This window comes from Bison bison, unplaced genomic scaffold (genome assembly GCF_000754665.1).
Source record: "Bison bison bison isolate TAMUID 2011002044 unplaced genomic scaffold, Bison_UMD1.0 scf7180017864485, whole genome shotgun sequence".
Taxonomy (NCBI): Eukaryota; Metazoa; Chordata; class Mammalia; order Artiodactyla; family Bovidae; genus Bison; species Bison bison.
In genome coordinates, this window is record NW_011495045.1 from 1,064,350 (window position 1) to 1,082,952 (window position 18,603).

The window sequence follows — 18,603 nt, forward strand, 5'->3', positions numbered from 1 at the left end:
CACATCCATACATGACCACAGGAAAAACCATAGCCTTGACTAGACGGACCTTTGTTGGCAAAGTAATATCTCTGCTTTTTAATATGCTATCTATGTTGGTCATAACTTTGCATCCAAGGAGTAAGTGTCTTTTAATTTCACGGTTGCAGTCACCATCTGCAGTGATTTTGGAGCCCCCCAAAATAAAGTCTGACACTGTTTCCACTGTTTCCGCATCTATGTCCCATGAAGTGATGGGACCGGATGCCATGATCTTCGTTTTCTGAATGTTGAGCTTTAAGCCAACTTTTTCACTCCTCACTTTCACTTTCATCAAGAGGCTTTTTAGTTCCTTTTCACTTTCTGCCATAAGGATGGTGTCATCTGCATATCTGAGGTTATTGATATTTCTCCCATCTGTCTTGATTCCAGCTTGTGCTTCTTCCAGCCCAGTGTTTCTCATGATGTACTCTGCATATAAGTTAAATAAGCAGGGTGACAATATACAGCCTTGATGTACTCGTTTTCCTGTTTGGAACCAGTCTGTTGTTCCATGTCCAGTTCTAACTGTTGCTTCCTGACCTGAATACAGATTTCTCAAAAGGCAGGTCAGGTGGTCTGGTATTCCCATCTCTTGAAAATTTTCCACAGTTTATTGTGATCCACACAGTCAAAGGTTTTGGCATAGTCAATAAAGCAGAAATAGATATTTTTCTGGAACTCTCTTGCTTTTTCAGTGATCCAGTGGATGTTGGCAATTTGATCTCTGGTTCCTCTGCCTTTTCTAAAACCAGCTTGAACATCAGGAAGTTCATGGTTCACGTATTACTGAAGACTGGCTTGGAGAATTTTGAGCATGACTTTACTAGCATATAAGATGAGTGCAATTGTGCGGTAGTTTGAGCATTCTTTGGCATTGCCTTTCTTTGGGATTGGAATGAAAACTGATCTTTTCCAGTCCTGTGGCCACTGCTGAGTTTTCCAAATTTGCTGGCATATTGAGTGCAGCACTTTCACAGCATCATCTTTCAGGATTTGAAATAGCTCAACTGGAATTCCATCACCTCCACTAGCTTTGTTCGTGGTGATGCTTTCTAAGGCCCACCTGACTTCACATTCCAGGGTGTCTGGCTCTAGGTCAGTGATCACATCATCATGATTATCTGGGTCGTGAAGATCTTTTTTTGTACAGTTCTTCTGTGTATTCTTGCCACCTCTTCTTAATGTCTTCTGCTTTTGTTAGGTCCATAGCATTTCTGTCCTTTATCGAGCTCATCTTTGCATGAAATGTTCCCTTGGTATCTCTAATTTTCTTGAAGAGATCTCTAGTCTTTCCCATTCTCTTGTTTTCCTGTATTTCTTTGGCTTATCTTGTTGCTGCTGCTGCTGCTAAGTCGCTTCAGTCGTGTCCGACTCTGTTCGACCCCATAGACAGCAGCCCACCAGGCTGCCCCGTCCCTGGGATTCTCCAGGCAAGAACACTGGAGTGGGTTGCCATTTCCTTCTCCAATGCATGAAAGTGAAAAGTGAAAGTGAAGTCACTCAATCGTGTCCGACTCTTAGCGACCTCACGGACTGCAGCCTACCAGGCTCCTCCGTCCATGGGATTTTCCAGGCAAGAGTACTGGAGTGGGGTGCCATTGCCTTCTCTGCTTATCTTGTTAGGAAGGACCAAATCTCCCAAATGGGACAGGTAGTGAGCCTTAAAATGTTTATTATAGCATTATTTTAAATGACAAAAAAGGGAAGTAAAAATAAATGTGCACTGCTTAGAAAGTTATTAGGATATTGAATTTTTTTCTTTTTTTAAGATTAACATAACTCTTCTATTTGTACGTAATTCTGTGACTTAGCATTTTGGGCTAGACTCACCTGAGTTTGCCTAAGCTTATTAATGTGGCAGCAATAAGGTGGTGGATCTGCAGGGACTGGATGGTCTAAGAGAGCTTTTTTCATATTTCTGGTGTTTAGCACTGTACTGGCTTCCTTCTGGGGCTTTTTCCCCCTCATGTGGTTTCTTGTTCTCAAGGAAACCAGTCTTTGTGGTGATAGTGGAGTCTTGCAAACCTCTTGAGATCTTGGCTCAGAAGTATCAGAGTCACATCTGCAGCATTCTGTTGGTCATAGTTAATCACAGGACCTGCTAAAGTCCAGTGGAGAAATAGATTAGGATCTGTTTTAAAAAAAATTGAGATAAATTTGCATACCAGAAAATTCCTTTTAAAACGTGTATAATTTTGTGTGTTTTAGTATATTCATTAAGTTATATAACTATTGCCTAATTTTAGAATATTTTTATCAGCCCAGATTGGAGAAGGAAATGGTAACCCACTCCAGTATTCTTGCCTGGAGAATTCCATGAACAGAAAAGCCTAGTGGGCTACAGTCTGTGGGGTCACAAAGAGTCCGGCAAGACTGAGTGACTAACACATACATCAGCCCAGATATTAATAGAAACTCTGTACCCATTAGCAGTTATGCCCCCATAAACTCCCCCTTGCCTTTGGCAAGCAGTCATCTACTTTCTGTTCCTGTGGATTTATTTATCCTAGATATTTCCTATAAATGGAATCCTATAATATTTGTCCTTTTATGACTGGCGTCTTTCACTTGGAGTAATGTTTTTCAAGTTTCATCTATGTTGTACCATTTAGCACTATTTCATTCCTTCTTATGGGTGAGTAATACTCCATTGTATGAAAGTGAAAGTGTTAGTCATTTAGTTGTGTGTCTGACTCTTTGTGATCCCATGGACTGGATGGAGCCCACCAGGTTCCTCTGTCCATGGCATTCTCCAAGCAAGAATACTGGAGTGGGTTGCCATTTCCTTCTACAGGGGATCTTCCCAACCCAGGGATTGCATCCAGGTCTCCCACGTTGCAGGCAGACTCTTTACCAACTGAGTCACCGGGAAAGACCTATCCCATTGTATGACTGTGCTGTATTTTGTTTACCTATTTGTCATTGATAGACATTGGCGTGTTACTACTTTTTGTCTATTTTGAGTAATGGTGCTGTGAACAAATATTTGTGTACAAGTTTTGTTTTAGATATAATTGACATATAACATTATGTTAGTTTCAGGTATACAACATAGTTATTTGATATTTGTATATTTTGTAAAATGATATGTACATATTGCAAAATGATCACCACAATAAGTCTACTTCATAACCATCACCACACATAGTTAAACAATTTTTTTCTTATGATGAGAACTTTTAAGATTTACTTTTCTTAGCAGCTTTCAAATGTGTACTCTATTACTAACTGTAGTCACCATGCTGTATTGAGTTGGCCAAAAGGTTCCTTTTTTTTTTAAGTAAAAAATAAGAGGCGCATTTTTCATTTTCACCAAAAACTTTATTGAAAAACGTATTCACTTTTTTCCATTTGTTGTTGTTTAGTCGGTAAGTCATGTTCAACTCTTTGTAGCACTGTTGATTGGCAGGAGAATTTTTTATTTCTGAGCCACCAGGGAAGACCCTTTTATGCCAGTACCATATTGTTTTAATTACTAGCTTTGTAAAATAATTTGCAGTCAGGAAGCATGATGCCTCCAGCTTTGTTATTTCTCAGGACTACTTTGGCTATTCAGGGTCTTTTATAGTTCTACAAATTTAGTATTCTTGGTTCTATTTCTGTGAAAAATGTCATTAGAATTCTGATAGGTATTATAACAAACCTATACTACTTTGAGTAGTAGGGACATTTTAACAATCTGTAAGCACAGAATATCTTTTTATTTATTTGTGTCTTAGTTTCTTTTATCAGTGTTTCAGTGTAGGTCTTTTACCTCTTAAATTTATTAATATTCTTAGATATTTTGTTCTTTCAGATGAGATTTTAACTGGGATATTTTCCCCCTAATTTCTTTTTGATAGTTTGTTATTAATGTATAAAAACTCAGGAGATTTTTATATATTGATTTTTCTATCCTGCAACTTCACTGAATTTATTACTTAATGGAGTCTGTAGTGTTTTCTATATATAGTATCATGTCATCTACAAGTAGTGACAGTTTTACTTCTTTCTTTTTCCTAACTAATTGCTCTGGATAAGGCTTCCAGTAGTGTTGGATAGGAATGGTAAGAGTAGGCATCCTTGTCTTATTCCTGATCTTAGAAGAATAGCTTTCAACTTTTCACCATTGAATATAATGTTAGCTGTGGGCTTGTTCTTTATTAAGTTGAGGTACATTCCCTCTATACCCATTTTGTTGAAAGTTTTTAATCGTAAATATGTGTTGAGTTTTGTCAAATGCTTTTTTCTGCATCCATTGAAATGATCATGGTTTTAATTCATTTTGTTAATGTGTATCACATTCATTAATTTTTAAGTGTGAACCTATTCTTAAATGCCTGAAATAAAATCCTACTTGATCATGGTGTATGATGCTGTGGAATTTGGCTTGCTGATTTTTTTCAGAATTCCTTATATCGACATTCATCAGTGATTCTGATTTGTAATTTTCTTTTGGCATCTTTGTCTGATTTTGGCATTTGGGTAATGCTAGGCTAATAAATGAGTTTGGAAGTATTCCCTCCTATTCTATTTTTTGAAAGAGTTTGAGAAGGATTAGTATTAGTTCTACTTTAAATGTTTGATAAATTCAGCAGTGAAACCATCTGATCTTGGACTTTATTTGTTGGAAATATTTTTTTCTACAAAACGCATTTGTAATTGGTGGATTAGAATGAAAACGAAGTTTCCTTTTCCATTGGGATCTGTGTGTATTTGTGAGCTTTTTTTTTTTTTAACTTTTTATTTTGTGTTGGGATATAGCCAGTTAACACTGTTATGATAGTTTCAGGGGAACAGAGAGGGACTCAGCCATACATATCCATGTATCTGTCTCCTGCAGAGTCCCTTCCCATCCAGGCTGCCACGTAACATTGAGGAGAATTACACAGTGCTTTTTAGTAGGCCCTTGTTGGTTATCCATTTTATTATTTTTTAAAATGCATTTATTTTTAATTGAAGTATAATTGCTTTATAATAGTATGTGGGTTTCTACCATACATCAATACTATTTTAAATATAGCAGTGTGTATAAGTCAATCCCGAAATATCTACTTATCCCTTCCCCACATTCTTCCCCTACCCACTTGCAACTTTAAGTTTGTTCTCTAAGTCTGTGAGTCTGTTTCTGTTTTGTAAGTAAGTTTATTTGTATCATTTATTTTATTTTTTTTAACATTTAGATTCTAAATCTTTATTAATCTTTTTAATAGTATCTTCCACCTTTCTTGTTTTGTTTGTAATGGATTTCTCCATCCAGAAACTGATTAGCCAGTTCTTTTTATTTTGGACACTTAGTTTATTTGGAATTTATTTTGAATTATACTTTGGAGTAAGGATCTAACTTCATTCTTTTTCCAAAGAGCTAACCAGTTTTCTCAAGATCATTTTTTTAAACTTTTTGTTTTGTATTGGAGTATAGCTGATTAACAGTGTTGTGGTAGTTTCAGGTAAACAGCAAAGGGACTCAGCCACATATATACATGTACCTGTTCTTCCCCAAACTCCCCTCCCATCCAGACTGCCACATAGTATTGAACAGAGTTCCATGTGTTATATAGCAGGTATTTTTTGGTTATCCATTTTAAATATAGCAGTGTGTACAGGTAACCATAAGTTTGTTCTTTTAAGTCTATGAGTCTTTCTGTTTTGTAAGTAAATTCATTTGTATCATTTCTTTTTAGAGTCCATGTAGAAGGGATGTGCTATGATATTTCTCCTTCTCTGTCTTCCTTCACTCAGTGTGACAGTCTCTCGGTCCATTCATGTTGCTACAAATGGCATTATTTCACTCTTTCTAATGGCTGAGTGATATTCCATTGTATATATGTCCACATCTTCTTTATCCATTCCTCTGTTGACTGGCATTTAGGTTGGTTCCATGTCTTGGCTATTGTAAACAGTGCTTCAGTGAACACAGGTGCATATATCTTTTTGGATCATGTTTTTCTCCAGATACATGCTCAGGAATGGGACTGCAGGGTCATATGGTAGCTTTATTTTTATTCTTTTTAAGGAACCTCCATACTGGTCTCTATAGTATATCTACCTGTTTACATTCCCACCGACAGTGTAGGAGGGTTACCTTCTCTCCAAACCCTCTCCAGCATTTATGTTTATGGATTTTTTGATGATAGCCATTTTGACTGGTGTGAAGTGATATTTCATTGTAGTTCTGGTTTGCATTTCTCTGTAAATTAGTGATGTTGAACATCTTTTTATGTTCTCTTTGCCATCTGTATGTCTTCTTTGGAGAAATGCCTATTTAACTATTCTGCCCAATATTTGATTCGGTTGTTTGTTTTGATGTTGTTAAGCATCATGAGGTATTTGTAAGTTCTGGAGACTCTTGTTTTCCACATCATTTCTCCCAGTTTGTGGGCTCTCTTTTTGTTTTTCTATGGTTCCCTTTGCTGTGCGAACCCTTTTAAGTACATCCTGTTTGTTTATTTTTGCTTTTATTTCCATTATTCTGTGAGATGGATCAAAAAAGATACTGCTGCCATTTATGTTAGAGAGTGTTCTGCCTGTTTTCCTCTAGGAGTTTTATAGTGTCCGGTCTCACATTTAGGTCTCTAATCCATTTTGAGCTTATTTTTGTATATGGTATTAAAGAATTATCTAATTTTTTTTTTTTTTTACATGTAGCTGTCCAGTTTCCCAGCACCATTTGTTGAACGGTGTCTTTTCAACATGTAGTCTTGCCTCTTTTGCCATAGATTAATTGACTGTAAGTGCATGGATTTATTTCTGGGTTTTCTATCCTGTTCCATTGATTTATATTTCTGTTTTTTTGTGCCAGGACCATACTGTTTGGATGACTGTAGCTTGTAGTATAGTCTGAAGTTAGGGAGTCTGGATTTCCTCTAGCTCTGTTTTTCTTTACCAAGGTTGCCCGGCTGTTCGGTAGCTTATGTGTCTTTGTATAGTTTTTAAGATTTTTTTTGTTCTAGTTCTATGAAAAATATCATTGGTAATTTGACAGGGATTGCATTGGATCTGTAAATTGCCTTAGGCAGTATAGTTATTTTGACAATGTTGATTCTTCCAACACATGAACATGGTATGACTTTCCATCTGTTTGTCTTTTTCTTTCAACAGTGTCTTGCAGTTTTTGGGGTACAAGTCTTTTGTCCCTTTAGGTAGGTTTATTTGTAGGTGTTTTATTCTTTTTGATGTGATGGTAAATGTAATTGTTTCTTGAATTTCTCTTTCCAGTCTTTCATTGTTAGTGTATAGAAATGCAACAGATTACTGTGTATTAATTTTGTAACCTGCACCTTTACTAAACTCAGTGATGAGCACTAGTAGTTTTTTGTTGGCATCTTTAGGATCTTCTATGTATAGTATTACGTCATCTGCAAACAGTGACAGTTTAACTTCTTTTCCAATTTAGAGTCCCTTTACTTTCTTTTCTTCTCTGATTGCTGTAGCAAGGACTTTGAAAACTATGTTGGATAAAGGTGAGAGTGGACATCCTTGTCTTTTTCCTGATCTTAGAGGAAATACTTTCAGCTTTTCACCATTGAATATGATGTTACTTATAGATTTGTTGTATATGGCCTTTATTCTGTTCAGGTATGTTCCTTCTGTGCCCACTCTCTGGAGAGTTTTTATCATAAATGGGTTCTGAATTTTGTGAAAAATTTTCTGCATCTATTGAGATGATCATACTGTTTTTATTCTTCAACTTGTTGATGTGACGTGTCATATAGATTGCTGTGCAGATATTGAAAAATACTTGTATTCCTGAGATGAATCTCTCTTGATCATGGTGAATGATCTTTTTAATGTATTGTTGGATGCAAATTGCTAGTGTTTTGTTGAGGGTTTCTGAATCTTTGTTCATCAGTGATACTGGCCTATAATTTTCTTTGTTGTGTGTGGTATCTTTGTCTGATTTTGTATCAAGGCGATGGGGGCCTCATAGAATGAGTTTGGAAATTGAAAGTTTTCCTTCCTCATCAATTTTTTGGGAACAGTTTCAGAAGCATAGATGTGGACTCTTCTCTAAATGTTAATCTTCTCTAAATGACAGTCACAGTTGCAATTTCAGTGCTTGTGACTGGTCTGTTCATACTTTCTGTTTCTTCCTGATTCAGTCTAGGGATACTGTACCTTTCTAAGAATTTGTCCATTTCTTCCAGGTTGTCCATTTTATTAGCATACAGTTGCTCATAGTAGTCTTATATGATCCTTGGTGTTTCTTTGGAGTCAGTTGTAACTTCTTTTTCATTTATAATTTTATTGCTTTGAGTCTTCAGCCTTTTTATATTGCTGAGTCTGGCTAAAGGTTTATCAATTTTGTTTATTTTTTCAAAGAGCCAGCTTTCAGTTCATTGACCTTTGTGATTGTTTTGTCTCTATTTTATTTATTTCTGCCAAGATCTTTATAATTTATTTCCTTCTACTAACTTTAGGTTTTGTTTGTCCTCCTTTCTCTAGTTTCTTTAGGTGTAAGCTTAGGTTCTTTATTTGAGATTTTTCTTGTTTCTTGATTGTATTGCTGTAAACTTCTTTCTTAGAACTGCTTTTGCTTTATCCCATAGGTTTTGGACCATTGTGCTTTCATCATTATTGTCCCTAGGTATTTTTAAATTTTCTCTTTGATTTCTTCAGTGATCAATTGGTTGTTTAGTAACATATTGTATAGCTGGCACATGTTTGTGTTTTTTTTTACAGTTTCTTTTTCCCTTGTTTATTTCTAGTCTTAGAGTTATGATCAGAATAGATACTGGATATGATTTCAGTTTTCTTAAATTTACCAAGATTCACCTTGTGGCCCAGCGTGTGATCAGTTCTGGAGGATGTTCTGTGTGCACTGAGAAGAATGTATAGTCTGCTGCTTTTTGGTGGAATGCTCTATAAATATCACTTAAGTCTATCAGATCTAATGTGTCATTCTTTTAAGGCCTGTGTTTCCTTATAAATGTTCTGTGGATTATCTGTGCATTGATGAAAGTGGGATGGTTAAGCCCCCTACTATTATTGTATTGCTGTCAATTTCTTCTTTTATGGTTATTAGTATTTGCCTTACATGTTGAGTGCTCCTGTATTGGGTGCATATTTACTTATAATTGTTATATCTTCTTCTTGGATTGATCTCTTGATCATTATGTACTGTCCTACTTTGTCTCTTACAACAGTCTGTGTTTTAAAGTCTGTTTTGTCTGATATGAATATTCCTACTCTGGCTTTCTTTTGATTTCCATTTGTATGGACTACCTTCCCCCATTTGTTTACTTTCAGTCTGTAAGTATCCCTAGATCTGAGGTAGGTCTCTTGTAGATATGGGTCTTATTTTTCTATTCACCCAGCCAGCCTGTGTCTTTTGCTTATGCATTTAATACATTTACATTTAACATAATTGTGAATATGTATGATCCTATTGGGCTTCCTTGGTGGCACCACTTTCTTAATTGTTTTGGGCTTATTTTTGTATGTTTTTTGTTTTTCTTGTGTTTCCTTCTTAGAGAAGTTTCTTTAGCATTTGTTGTAAAGCTGGTTTTGTGGTGCTGAATTCTCTTAACTTTTGCTTGTCTGTAAAGCTTTGGATTTTTCCATCAAATCTAAACAAGATCCTTGCTGGGTAGAGTTTTCTTGCTTATAGGTTCTTTCCTTCCATCACTTTAAATATACTGTGCCACTCCCTTCTGACTTGCAGAGTTTCTGTTGAGAAATCAGCTGATAATCATATGGGAGTTCCTTTGTATGTCTTTTGTGCGTGTGTCATTTTTCCCTTATTGCTTTTAATATTTTATGTTTGTCTTCAGTTTTTGGCAGTTTGATTGCTATGTGTCTCAGTGTCTTCATCTTTGGGTTTATCCTGTCCGGGACTCTCTGCTTCCTAGACTTTGTTGACTATTTCTTTTCCCATGTTAGGGAGGTTTTCATCTATTATCTCTTCAAATACTTTCCTGAGTCCTTTCTCTCTCCCTCTTCTCCTTCTGAGACTTCTATAATACAAATGTTGGTGTGTTTAAGGTTGTCCCAGGGGTCTTTTAGGCTGTCCTTTTTTTTTTTTTTCATTCTTTTTTTTATATTCTGTTTTGCAGCAGTGATTTCAGCCATTCCATCTTCCAGGTCACTTATCCAGTCTCTTACCACAGTTATTTTGTTATTCTTTCTAGTGTGTTGTCTATCTCTGTTGGTTCTTAATTTAGTTCTTCTAGGTCTTTGGTGAACATTTCTTGCATCCTCTCCATTCTTTTTCCAAGATCCTGGATCATCTTCACTGTTATAATTCTGAATTCTTTTTCTGGAAGGTTGCTTATCTCCATATCATTTAGTTGCTTTTCTGGGGTTTTATCTTGTTCCTTCATCTGGGATGTAATCCCCTGCCTTTTCATTTTATTTAACTTTTTGTGATTGTTGTTTTTATTCTGGAGGCTGCAGGATTGTAGTTCTTCCTGCTTCTTCTGTCTGCCCTCTGGTGGATGAGGCTGTCTAAGAAGATTGGGCAAGCTTCCTCATGGGAGGGACTGTCAGTGGGAAAAACTGAGTCTTGCTCTGGTGGGCAGCACCATGATCAATAAAACTTTAATCCCATTTTCTGCTAATGGATGGGCTGTGCTCCCTCCTTGTTAGTTGTTTAGCCTGAAGCGATGGAACCCTGGAGTCTATAGGCTCTATGGTAGGGCACATGGCATCCTCCAGTGTCAGTGGCACTTCCTAGGATTGCTGCTGTCAGTGCCATGATGAGCCACTGCCACCTCACACCTCTGCAAGAGACCCTCCAACAGTAGCAGGTAAGTCTGGCTCAATCTCCTATGGGATCACTACTCCTTTCTTGTGGTTCTTTATGCACACAAGATTTTGTGTCTGCCCTCCAGGAGAGCAAAGTCTGTTTTCCACAGTCCTATGGAAGTTCTATAATCCAGTCCCACTAGCCTTCAGTTTCCCTGGGAATTCCTTGTCCCTTTGCCAGAATCTCCAGGCTGGGAAGCTTGATGTGGGGCTCAGAACCTTTACGATAGTGGGAAAACTTTTTTGGTATTATTGTTCTCCAGTTTGTGGGCTGCCCACCTCATAGGTATGGGGTTTGATTTTATTGTGATTGTTCCCCTCCTGCTGTCTTGTTGCAACTTTCCCTTTGTCTTTTGTATCTTTCTTTGGTGGGTTCCAGCATCCTCCTGTTGATGGTTGTTCAACAGTTAGTTATGATTTCAGTGCTCTTGCAGGAGGAGATGAGCACATGTCCTTCTACTCTACCATCTTGAACCAATCTCCCTTCTTGGGAATTTTTAAATTGTGAATGACATATTAATAACTTACTGGTAATCTGTGTACATTTCTTTTTCTTCACAAAAAGGTTTTGGTTGATTGTATGTTTCTAGGAATTTATCCATTTCTAGTAGATTGTCAAGTTTGTTGGTGGCATTCGGTAGTTCATAGTAGTCTCTTATGATCCTTTTTACATGTGTGGTATCAGTTGTAGTGTCTCCTCTTTCATCTCTGAATTGAGATATTTGAATCCTCTCTCTTTTTTTTTGGTAAGTGTGCATAAGTTTTTTGTGAACATTTTCTTATTTTGGTAGACAGCCATTTATAGTAGCGTTGTACATGATAGCCAAAAGTTGGAAATGATCCACGTGTTCACCAGTGAATAAGTAGATAAATAAAATATGTTATGTCCATGAAATGGAATAGTATTTAGGAATAAAGTACTGACCTACAATACTACTTGGATGAGCCCTGAAAACACTGTGGTGTGTAAAAGAAGTCAGTCATAAAAGTCTACATATTATATAGTTTCATCCATATGAAAGCCCAGAACAGGCAAATATATAGACACAGAAAATAAATTAGTGATTACTTAGGGCTAGGGGAGGAGGGCGCAAGCAAGAAAGGAGGAGAGTAGGAAGGTAATAGCTAAAAGGATATAGGATTTTTTTTTAATTAAAATATAATTGACACATAACATTTTATTAGTATACCATGTAGTGATTCAACATCTGTATATATTGTAAAATGTTCATTATAGTAATGAACTATACTATAGTATAGTATAGTTTTTTTCTTGTGTATATACATAAGTTTTAATTTCTTTTAGGTATAATTTAGAGTACACAATAACTTAAATTTATGGCATGATATGTTTTTTTTTTCTTGTGTGTATATATATATATATATGTTTTAATTTCTTTTAGGTATAATTTAGAGTATATAATAACCTAAATTTATGATGGCATGAATATGTTTTATTTTTCTTTTAGCACTTGTATTTATTTAAAATTGATTCTCTTTTTTTCAGCGAGTACTGAGTCATCAAGATGATACAGCTTTGCTAAAAGCTTACATTGTTGAATGGCGAAAATTCTTTACACAGTGTGATATTTTACCGAAGCCTTTCTGTCAACTAGAGATTACTTTAATGGGTAAACAGGGCAGCAATAAAAAATCAAATGTAGAAGACAGTATTGTTAGAAAGGTAAGTCAATTTCCTCAGTTTTCCCTAATATTCTTCAGAAATAGGATGAGTTGAAGACTTTCGAAATAAATTTGCACTGAAATGGGTTTTTCTACTTCACATATAAACAAACTCTTGTTCGGCTTTTGCTGTGTTGTATTGACTAATACTGCTTTTCTTTCATCTACTTTTAGTTTTAGTTCTCTCTTCTTTTATGTGGTCTTAAGCTGTAGATCTGTGTTCAGACATTACCGCCTTTGCTTTTCCTTTTCATTTTCTCCTTTTCTGTTTCATTTTCTCCTTTTCCTAGTTTTATCTTCAGAATTTTATTTCCTTCTTTTTTATACTTTTACTTTTTTATAAATTAAATTACTTTTTTTCTGTTCAAAAAATCCTTCCATTAATATATTACCTTCTGGAATTTTTGTGTTTAATTGTGGCTAAACTGCTGTTAAAACTCTGTGCCCAGTGACAACTCATGAATTAATAGAAAGAACTCAGCTCTGAAATTGAAGAGTTCCAGATTTCCCTTTCAGTTCTTCAATCAGTTACAACCTAACTTTGCTGTCCTTGTTTTTCATATGTATTTAATACATATGTATTTCTACTTGTGAGAATCAAGTGGAACCACAGATTTTAAAAGTAAAGTATTCCGTTTGAACGTTGAACACCTCACTGGTTATAGCAACTAACATAGGCATTCAGAGTGGCCTGTACTTTGTTGCCTTTTCCCAGCCTTAAAGTTTGTGCTAATACTGACAGCATATTCATGAGTATGTATGTGCTCTTTCCATAAATAGAAAATTTATAAAGTAAATTTGTATATTCTTTTGTGATTTATTATCAAACGTATTTTCAATTTATCCTTTTCCCATTTATCATATTTTATACAGCTATGCATATGAATGTCCCAAACACATATCATTATTTCTAAAATTCAACCTTCAACTATATAGAGAAAGTAACATTTTCCATGTATTACCATGTTTAATTTTGCAACAAACACATGAAATTTGTACTGTTATTTTCACTATTTTACAGTTGAGAAAGGAGACATATAAATAACAGCTGGAATTCAAATCCAGTTGTGTTTGACTCTAACAAACACTTGTTCTTTGCTGTTGTTTACCAGATGATATTTACCAAATTTAAATATATTGGTTTCCTATAGTATTCAAGTGAATGTAGGACTAAGAGTTTGCTTTCCTTTTTTAGCATTTGTACTTAAAATTTTTGTGTGTGTATATGGTACTTGGTATATTAATAATTAAAATGATTGCCTATTTTGTTCTTTTTTTCCTAGCTCATGCTAGATACATGGAATGAATCAATCTTTTCAAATATAAAAAACAGACTTCAAGATAGTGCAATGAAGCTGGTCCATGCTGAAAGGTTAGGAGAAGCTTTTGATTCCCAGCTTGTCATTGGAGTAAGAGAATCCTATGGTATGTTCTGAACTTTATGATCAAATATCCTCTTCATGGAAATTCTAAGACAATTATAGAATAGTACTATCACAGTTATGTTTGTTAGCATATAGTGACATCTGCTTTTAGTGCCCTATGCTTTAAGAGTACAGAAAAGATATTCTTCAATGAAACCTGGAAAAATTCATATTTGTGTAGTTAATATTTATTTTCTCCATTTCACTCATCTCTTAGCTAGTAAATCTTTTTAGCTATGTAAATTAGAGAAACAGTCCTAAAATTCTAGCTTATAAAAAGTAACCATTTTTTTAACTTATATTTTTAGGGCATCAGTTAATTTCATGTGTGTACATTTCTTTCCAGACTTTTCTTATTCATTCAGTCAAATCCTCTGTTTCCTCATAGAGGTCTTTCCTAATTCCCAGACTAGGTTAGGTGCTTCATAGTACCTGTGCTTTCCTGTCATAATACTTTAGCATTTTTAACTGTGTTCTTGACACTGTATCTTTACTGATCATAGGATGTCTGACACAAACTAGTTTTCAGTAAGAAGATTTTATATTAATGAACCTTTGGTTATCTTCGACTTGCTTTCTGTGTTGTCCTTGTATTTCTTTAGATATAAAGTCTATATTTTCTTTAGCCATGTCCCTGAAATTTCTTCCTTTTTATTTCAATTGCCACCAGCTTAGACTTCTTTAATTTCTACTTCTAGACTTTTGAAACAGTCTTCTTACAGTGATACTTTTGCTATCATTGAACCCATATACTTTCACAAGATTAATTTTTAAGTACTGTGGTATTGGTATTACCCATTTAGTGGTATGCCATGCTAAATTTAGGTTACTTAGCCAGAGAGTTGAGGTTCTCCATAAGCATTCCCAGCTTGCCATTCTGCCTTATCTTCTATTAACCTTACAATTCATTCAGATAACCTCATTGTTTTATGTTGGTTTGATCTTGTATTGTTCTACTTCTGAGGATTTACTAACAGTAAATACTAACTAAATATTAACAGTGTAAATACTAGTTTGTTCCAAAAGACTGAATTCAAATCCCATCTTTTCTGTGAATGGTTTCTTGATCATCCAGTTATTCATCAGTCTTGTTCCTATTCAAAAACAGTTCACATTTTCTGTACTATATGTCACTTTACTCCTTTGTGTTTTACCTTTTCAAGTTTTTTATAGAGAAGGATTTTGTCTTATATGACTGTGTGTTCTTATGGGCATGGTCACAGTCCCTTGAACATGACTCCTCAATATTTGTTTTTCATTTATTGTACTCAAAATACTGATTTCAATCATAATTAGAGTAAAATTTTATTTTCTGTTTTTCAGTTAACCTTTGTTCTAATCCAGAGGATAAGCTCCAAATTTATAGGGACAATTTTGAGAAGGCATACTTGGATTCAACAGAGAGATTTTATAGAACACAGGCACCCTCGTATTTACAACAAAATGGTGTACAGAATTATATGAAATATGTAAGTCAGAACCTAGTATATGTGATCATTTGAGCTGTTTTCTTGATGTTCTTAAAATGATTGCTATTTTGCTTCTGGACAGGCAGATGCTAAATTAAAAGAAGAAGAAAAACGAGCCCTACGTTATTTAGAAACAAGACGAGAATGTAACTCTGTTGAAGCAGTAAGTAATTTCGTAGTTGTTTGTTTTTTGACATTATTTAAAGTGCAATAGCACAAGGGTGGCAACTACATGATGCAAGTAACATTATTTATCATTTCTCACTCCTGTGACCAGTATTACTAATTGATTATAGTATTCTTTCCCACTGAGCCAAAGCACAGCTTCAGAAGGCACCTTATTCAGAACTCATTATTTCTCCACAGAGGTGATGTGCAAGATAAAATCTGTTTGCCATTCCTGCTCTAGACTTTTCTATATTTATTTAGTTTTTAATCAGTCACTTTTTATTATATTTTGTGCATACCTAAAGTTAATCATATTATGGATTTTCAGGTGGCAAGTAAAATATGCTCCTGAGAGATATAGTTAATTCTCACTACTCATGGTAATTACATTTTATAAAATAGTGGCTGCGAACATCAAATGAGTGAGCACCAAATCATTACTACAGGGGGATATTTCTTGTTACTATGGGAAGATGTTTTCATACTTCTCTTGTAGGAAATAAAATATTAATTACTTGATAAGAGAACATCAGTCTTTTATATAGTGTTTGTTTTATGTTGTAAGTTCCTCATTTTAAAAAAATGACCAGAGGTATTTGCCATGCTACAGTATATATTCTGGTGTTTTCTCTTACAGGGAGGGTGACAGTGTGCTTTGTTAAGCAATTTAAGAATCAAATTTAATGTAGAAGTAATACTTCCTCTAGTTCCTTTCAGTTTTTGGAGCCTACTAACTAAATTTAGATTTACATTCAAAAATGTAACATTCAAGTTTGCTTACAACCAGACTTTTGAACTACAGTTGGAATTTCTTTTTTCTTACTTCTGATTTTTCTTTGGCTTCTTCCATCTTGAGTGATAGTGATGTTTATTTGTTTAGTAATTGGACTGAGTTGGACCTTTTTTCTCTTGTCTGTTTTGCTTTTTATTATGTGCAGTACATTTCCTCTTTCAAATAACTCTGATACTGGCAGAAAAGGGAGCATATGTAATGGTTGTTTTTAGAAGTTCTCTGTAGAGATTTAAAACCAGTCTTGGTAGCTCCTGGTAGGTCACCTGGTAAAGAATCCACCTGCAATGCAGGAGACCTTGGTTTGATTCCCAGGTTGGGAAGATCCACTGGAGAAGGGATAGGCTACCCACTCCAGTATTCTGGCCTGGAGATTTCCATGGGGTTGCAGAGTCGGACACAACTGAGTGACTTTCACTTGAGCTTCATTCAGAAGTTAGGGAAGGCCATTGAATATTTTTAAAACAAGTATGCCATGTTCAAAGTTATCCCTCAGAAAGATTAATCTAGTGACAATATGAAAGATTAATTGGAGTGGGTAATAGCTTGGGTTAGAAGTGGGAGGTTTTTGCAATAATTCAAGCAGGGTATTTGGAGTACCAAATAGGGTTATAGCAATGGAATTGGAAAGAAAGAGGGTAGAAACAGACTTCCCAGAGGTGGAACATTATGTCTTATGAATGGGGATGATATAGCTAAAATCAACAATGTTTCTGAGGTGTTGGCTTAGGAGAATTGTGCTGCTGCAGAGAGACTTGGTATAATAATATATCTTGGTAGTGAGGGAGAGAGATGAGTTTAGTTAGAGGGATTTGAATATTTTGAGTTGATTGGTCTGCATATATCACTTGATGGGGATGTTGTAATTTTATAAGGTAGAATTGTTCTTATACTATAGTTTATACATCTTAGTTGTATCATATTTATAGTAACCTGAACAGAAATTCAACTATAGAGGTCCAATTAATAGGGTGAATAAGAGAGAGGAAGAAAAAGAGAATGAGAAAGGTAGAGATAAACAAATACACATGAAAGCTTATATAGAACAGTTAAATCTCCCTCTCTACTTTAAAATATGCATCTATACATTTTGGGAAAAAACTTGAGATAGAAGATGTGAACTTGCTCTTTCAAGGAATCCAAGTAGTATGAACATCTTATCACGCTGAATGATTCTAGAGTCTAAAGATACATTTTTGTTTTGTTTCAAGAAAGATCTAAGTGCAGTATAATATGCTTGCAAAGAAATGGTGCTTTACTGGGGAGATGAGAAGTCTGTTTGTATGGTTTGTTTTTATTTTCTGTTTATTTTTATAAATTAACTATTTTGATTGAAATATATATACAGGAAAGTGTACAGAAATCTGAGGTTAATAAGTGAATTATCACAAAGTGAAGGTACCTGTGAAATCACCAGAACAAGAATTATCAGCAGTTAAGAGCCTTCCATCATGCTCCTGCAAATTATTATTACCATCTTTTTTCCCCAAAGGTTATCACTTTTCTAACTTTTAGGAACATAGATTAATATTAATCAGTGACCACTTATATAGTTTGTACGGCAAAATTTGGTGCAGAGAAGACATTAAGCATGAAAACTGTGGACTTAACTGTAACACTGGGAATTTAGGCTTAATGCAGATATGTTATTATATATCTCATTGAGGTAAGGCTATTATACTACATATATAATATTTGTTATATATTTGTTAATTTACAGTTTCTGTTTCCAAGAGAAATGATGTGTTAAGATGAAATAAGTTCTAATAGAAGGAACAGTAAACCAAAAATCACCAAGTCCTGGGTTCTAATTTAAAATTCCACAAAGTATGAACAGTTTGAATCAGATCAGATCAGAAAAGAATTACTGCCATCCCTGAAAATTATTCAGACCAAATTTACTACCCTAAACTCTGTTTTAGAGGAATTATTAGCCATCAGAAAATGGTATGCTATCTCTTAATGCTTTATTGATACTGATTTTAATCAAAACTTACCTGTTAGGCTATTCTTACCAGTGGAGGACAATTGCCTATCAGTTCATATGGGGATACACGTATGCATGATGCATACACAGCAGTGCACACCAAAGTTTAATTTTAAAGTATGTACATTTTTGACATTTGTGTTTTCTCTGAAAGTTAGGAAATTATTATGATATATGTTACCTTGTTTGAAAGTTGTAAGACTTAATCTTCAAAACCTTGCATATAATTTATATGCAAGAAAACAAATTTCTGGACTAGTATTCTATATAATAGAACAAGTCTTACCTAAGTAGTACCCAGTTATGAGGCCAGGCCTAATAAAGACCAAATACACA

The 18,603-nt window shown here is 34.9% G+C and overlaps 1 protein-coding gene across 3 annotated transcripts in view; it reads left to right on the forward strand.

Annotated features, from left to right (window-relative positions):
* The window catches only part of CUL5 (cullin 5), a 130,241-nt gene that overhangs the window by 56,218 nt on the left and 55,420 nt on the right, over nucleotides 1–18,603 (forward strand). For all 3 annotated transcript variants that reach the window (XM_010862833.1, XM_010862831.1, XM_010862830.1), the window contains 4 exons: nucleotides 12,254–12,430; nucleotides 13,713–13,854; nucleotides 15,177–15,322; nucleotides 15,405–15,485. In XM_010862833.1, coding sequence (XP_010861135.1) covers nucleotides 12,254–12,430; nucleotides 13,713–13,854; nucleotides 15,177–15,322; nucleotides 15,405–15,485 — 546 coding nt within the window. The remainder of the gene's footprint in view (nucleotides 1–12,253; nucleotides 12,431–13,712; nucleotides 13,855–15,176; nucleotides 15,323–15,404; nucleotides 15,486–18,603) is intronic.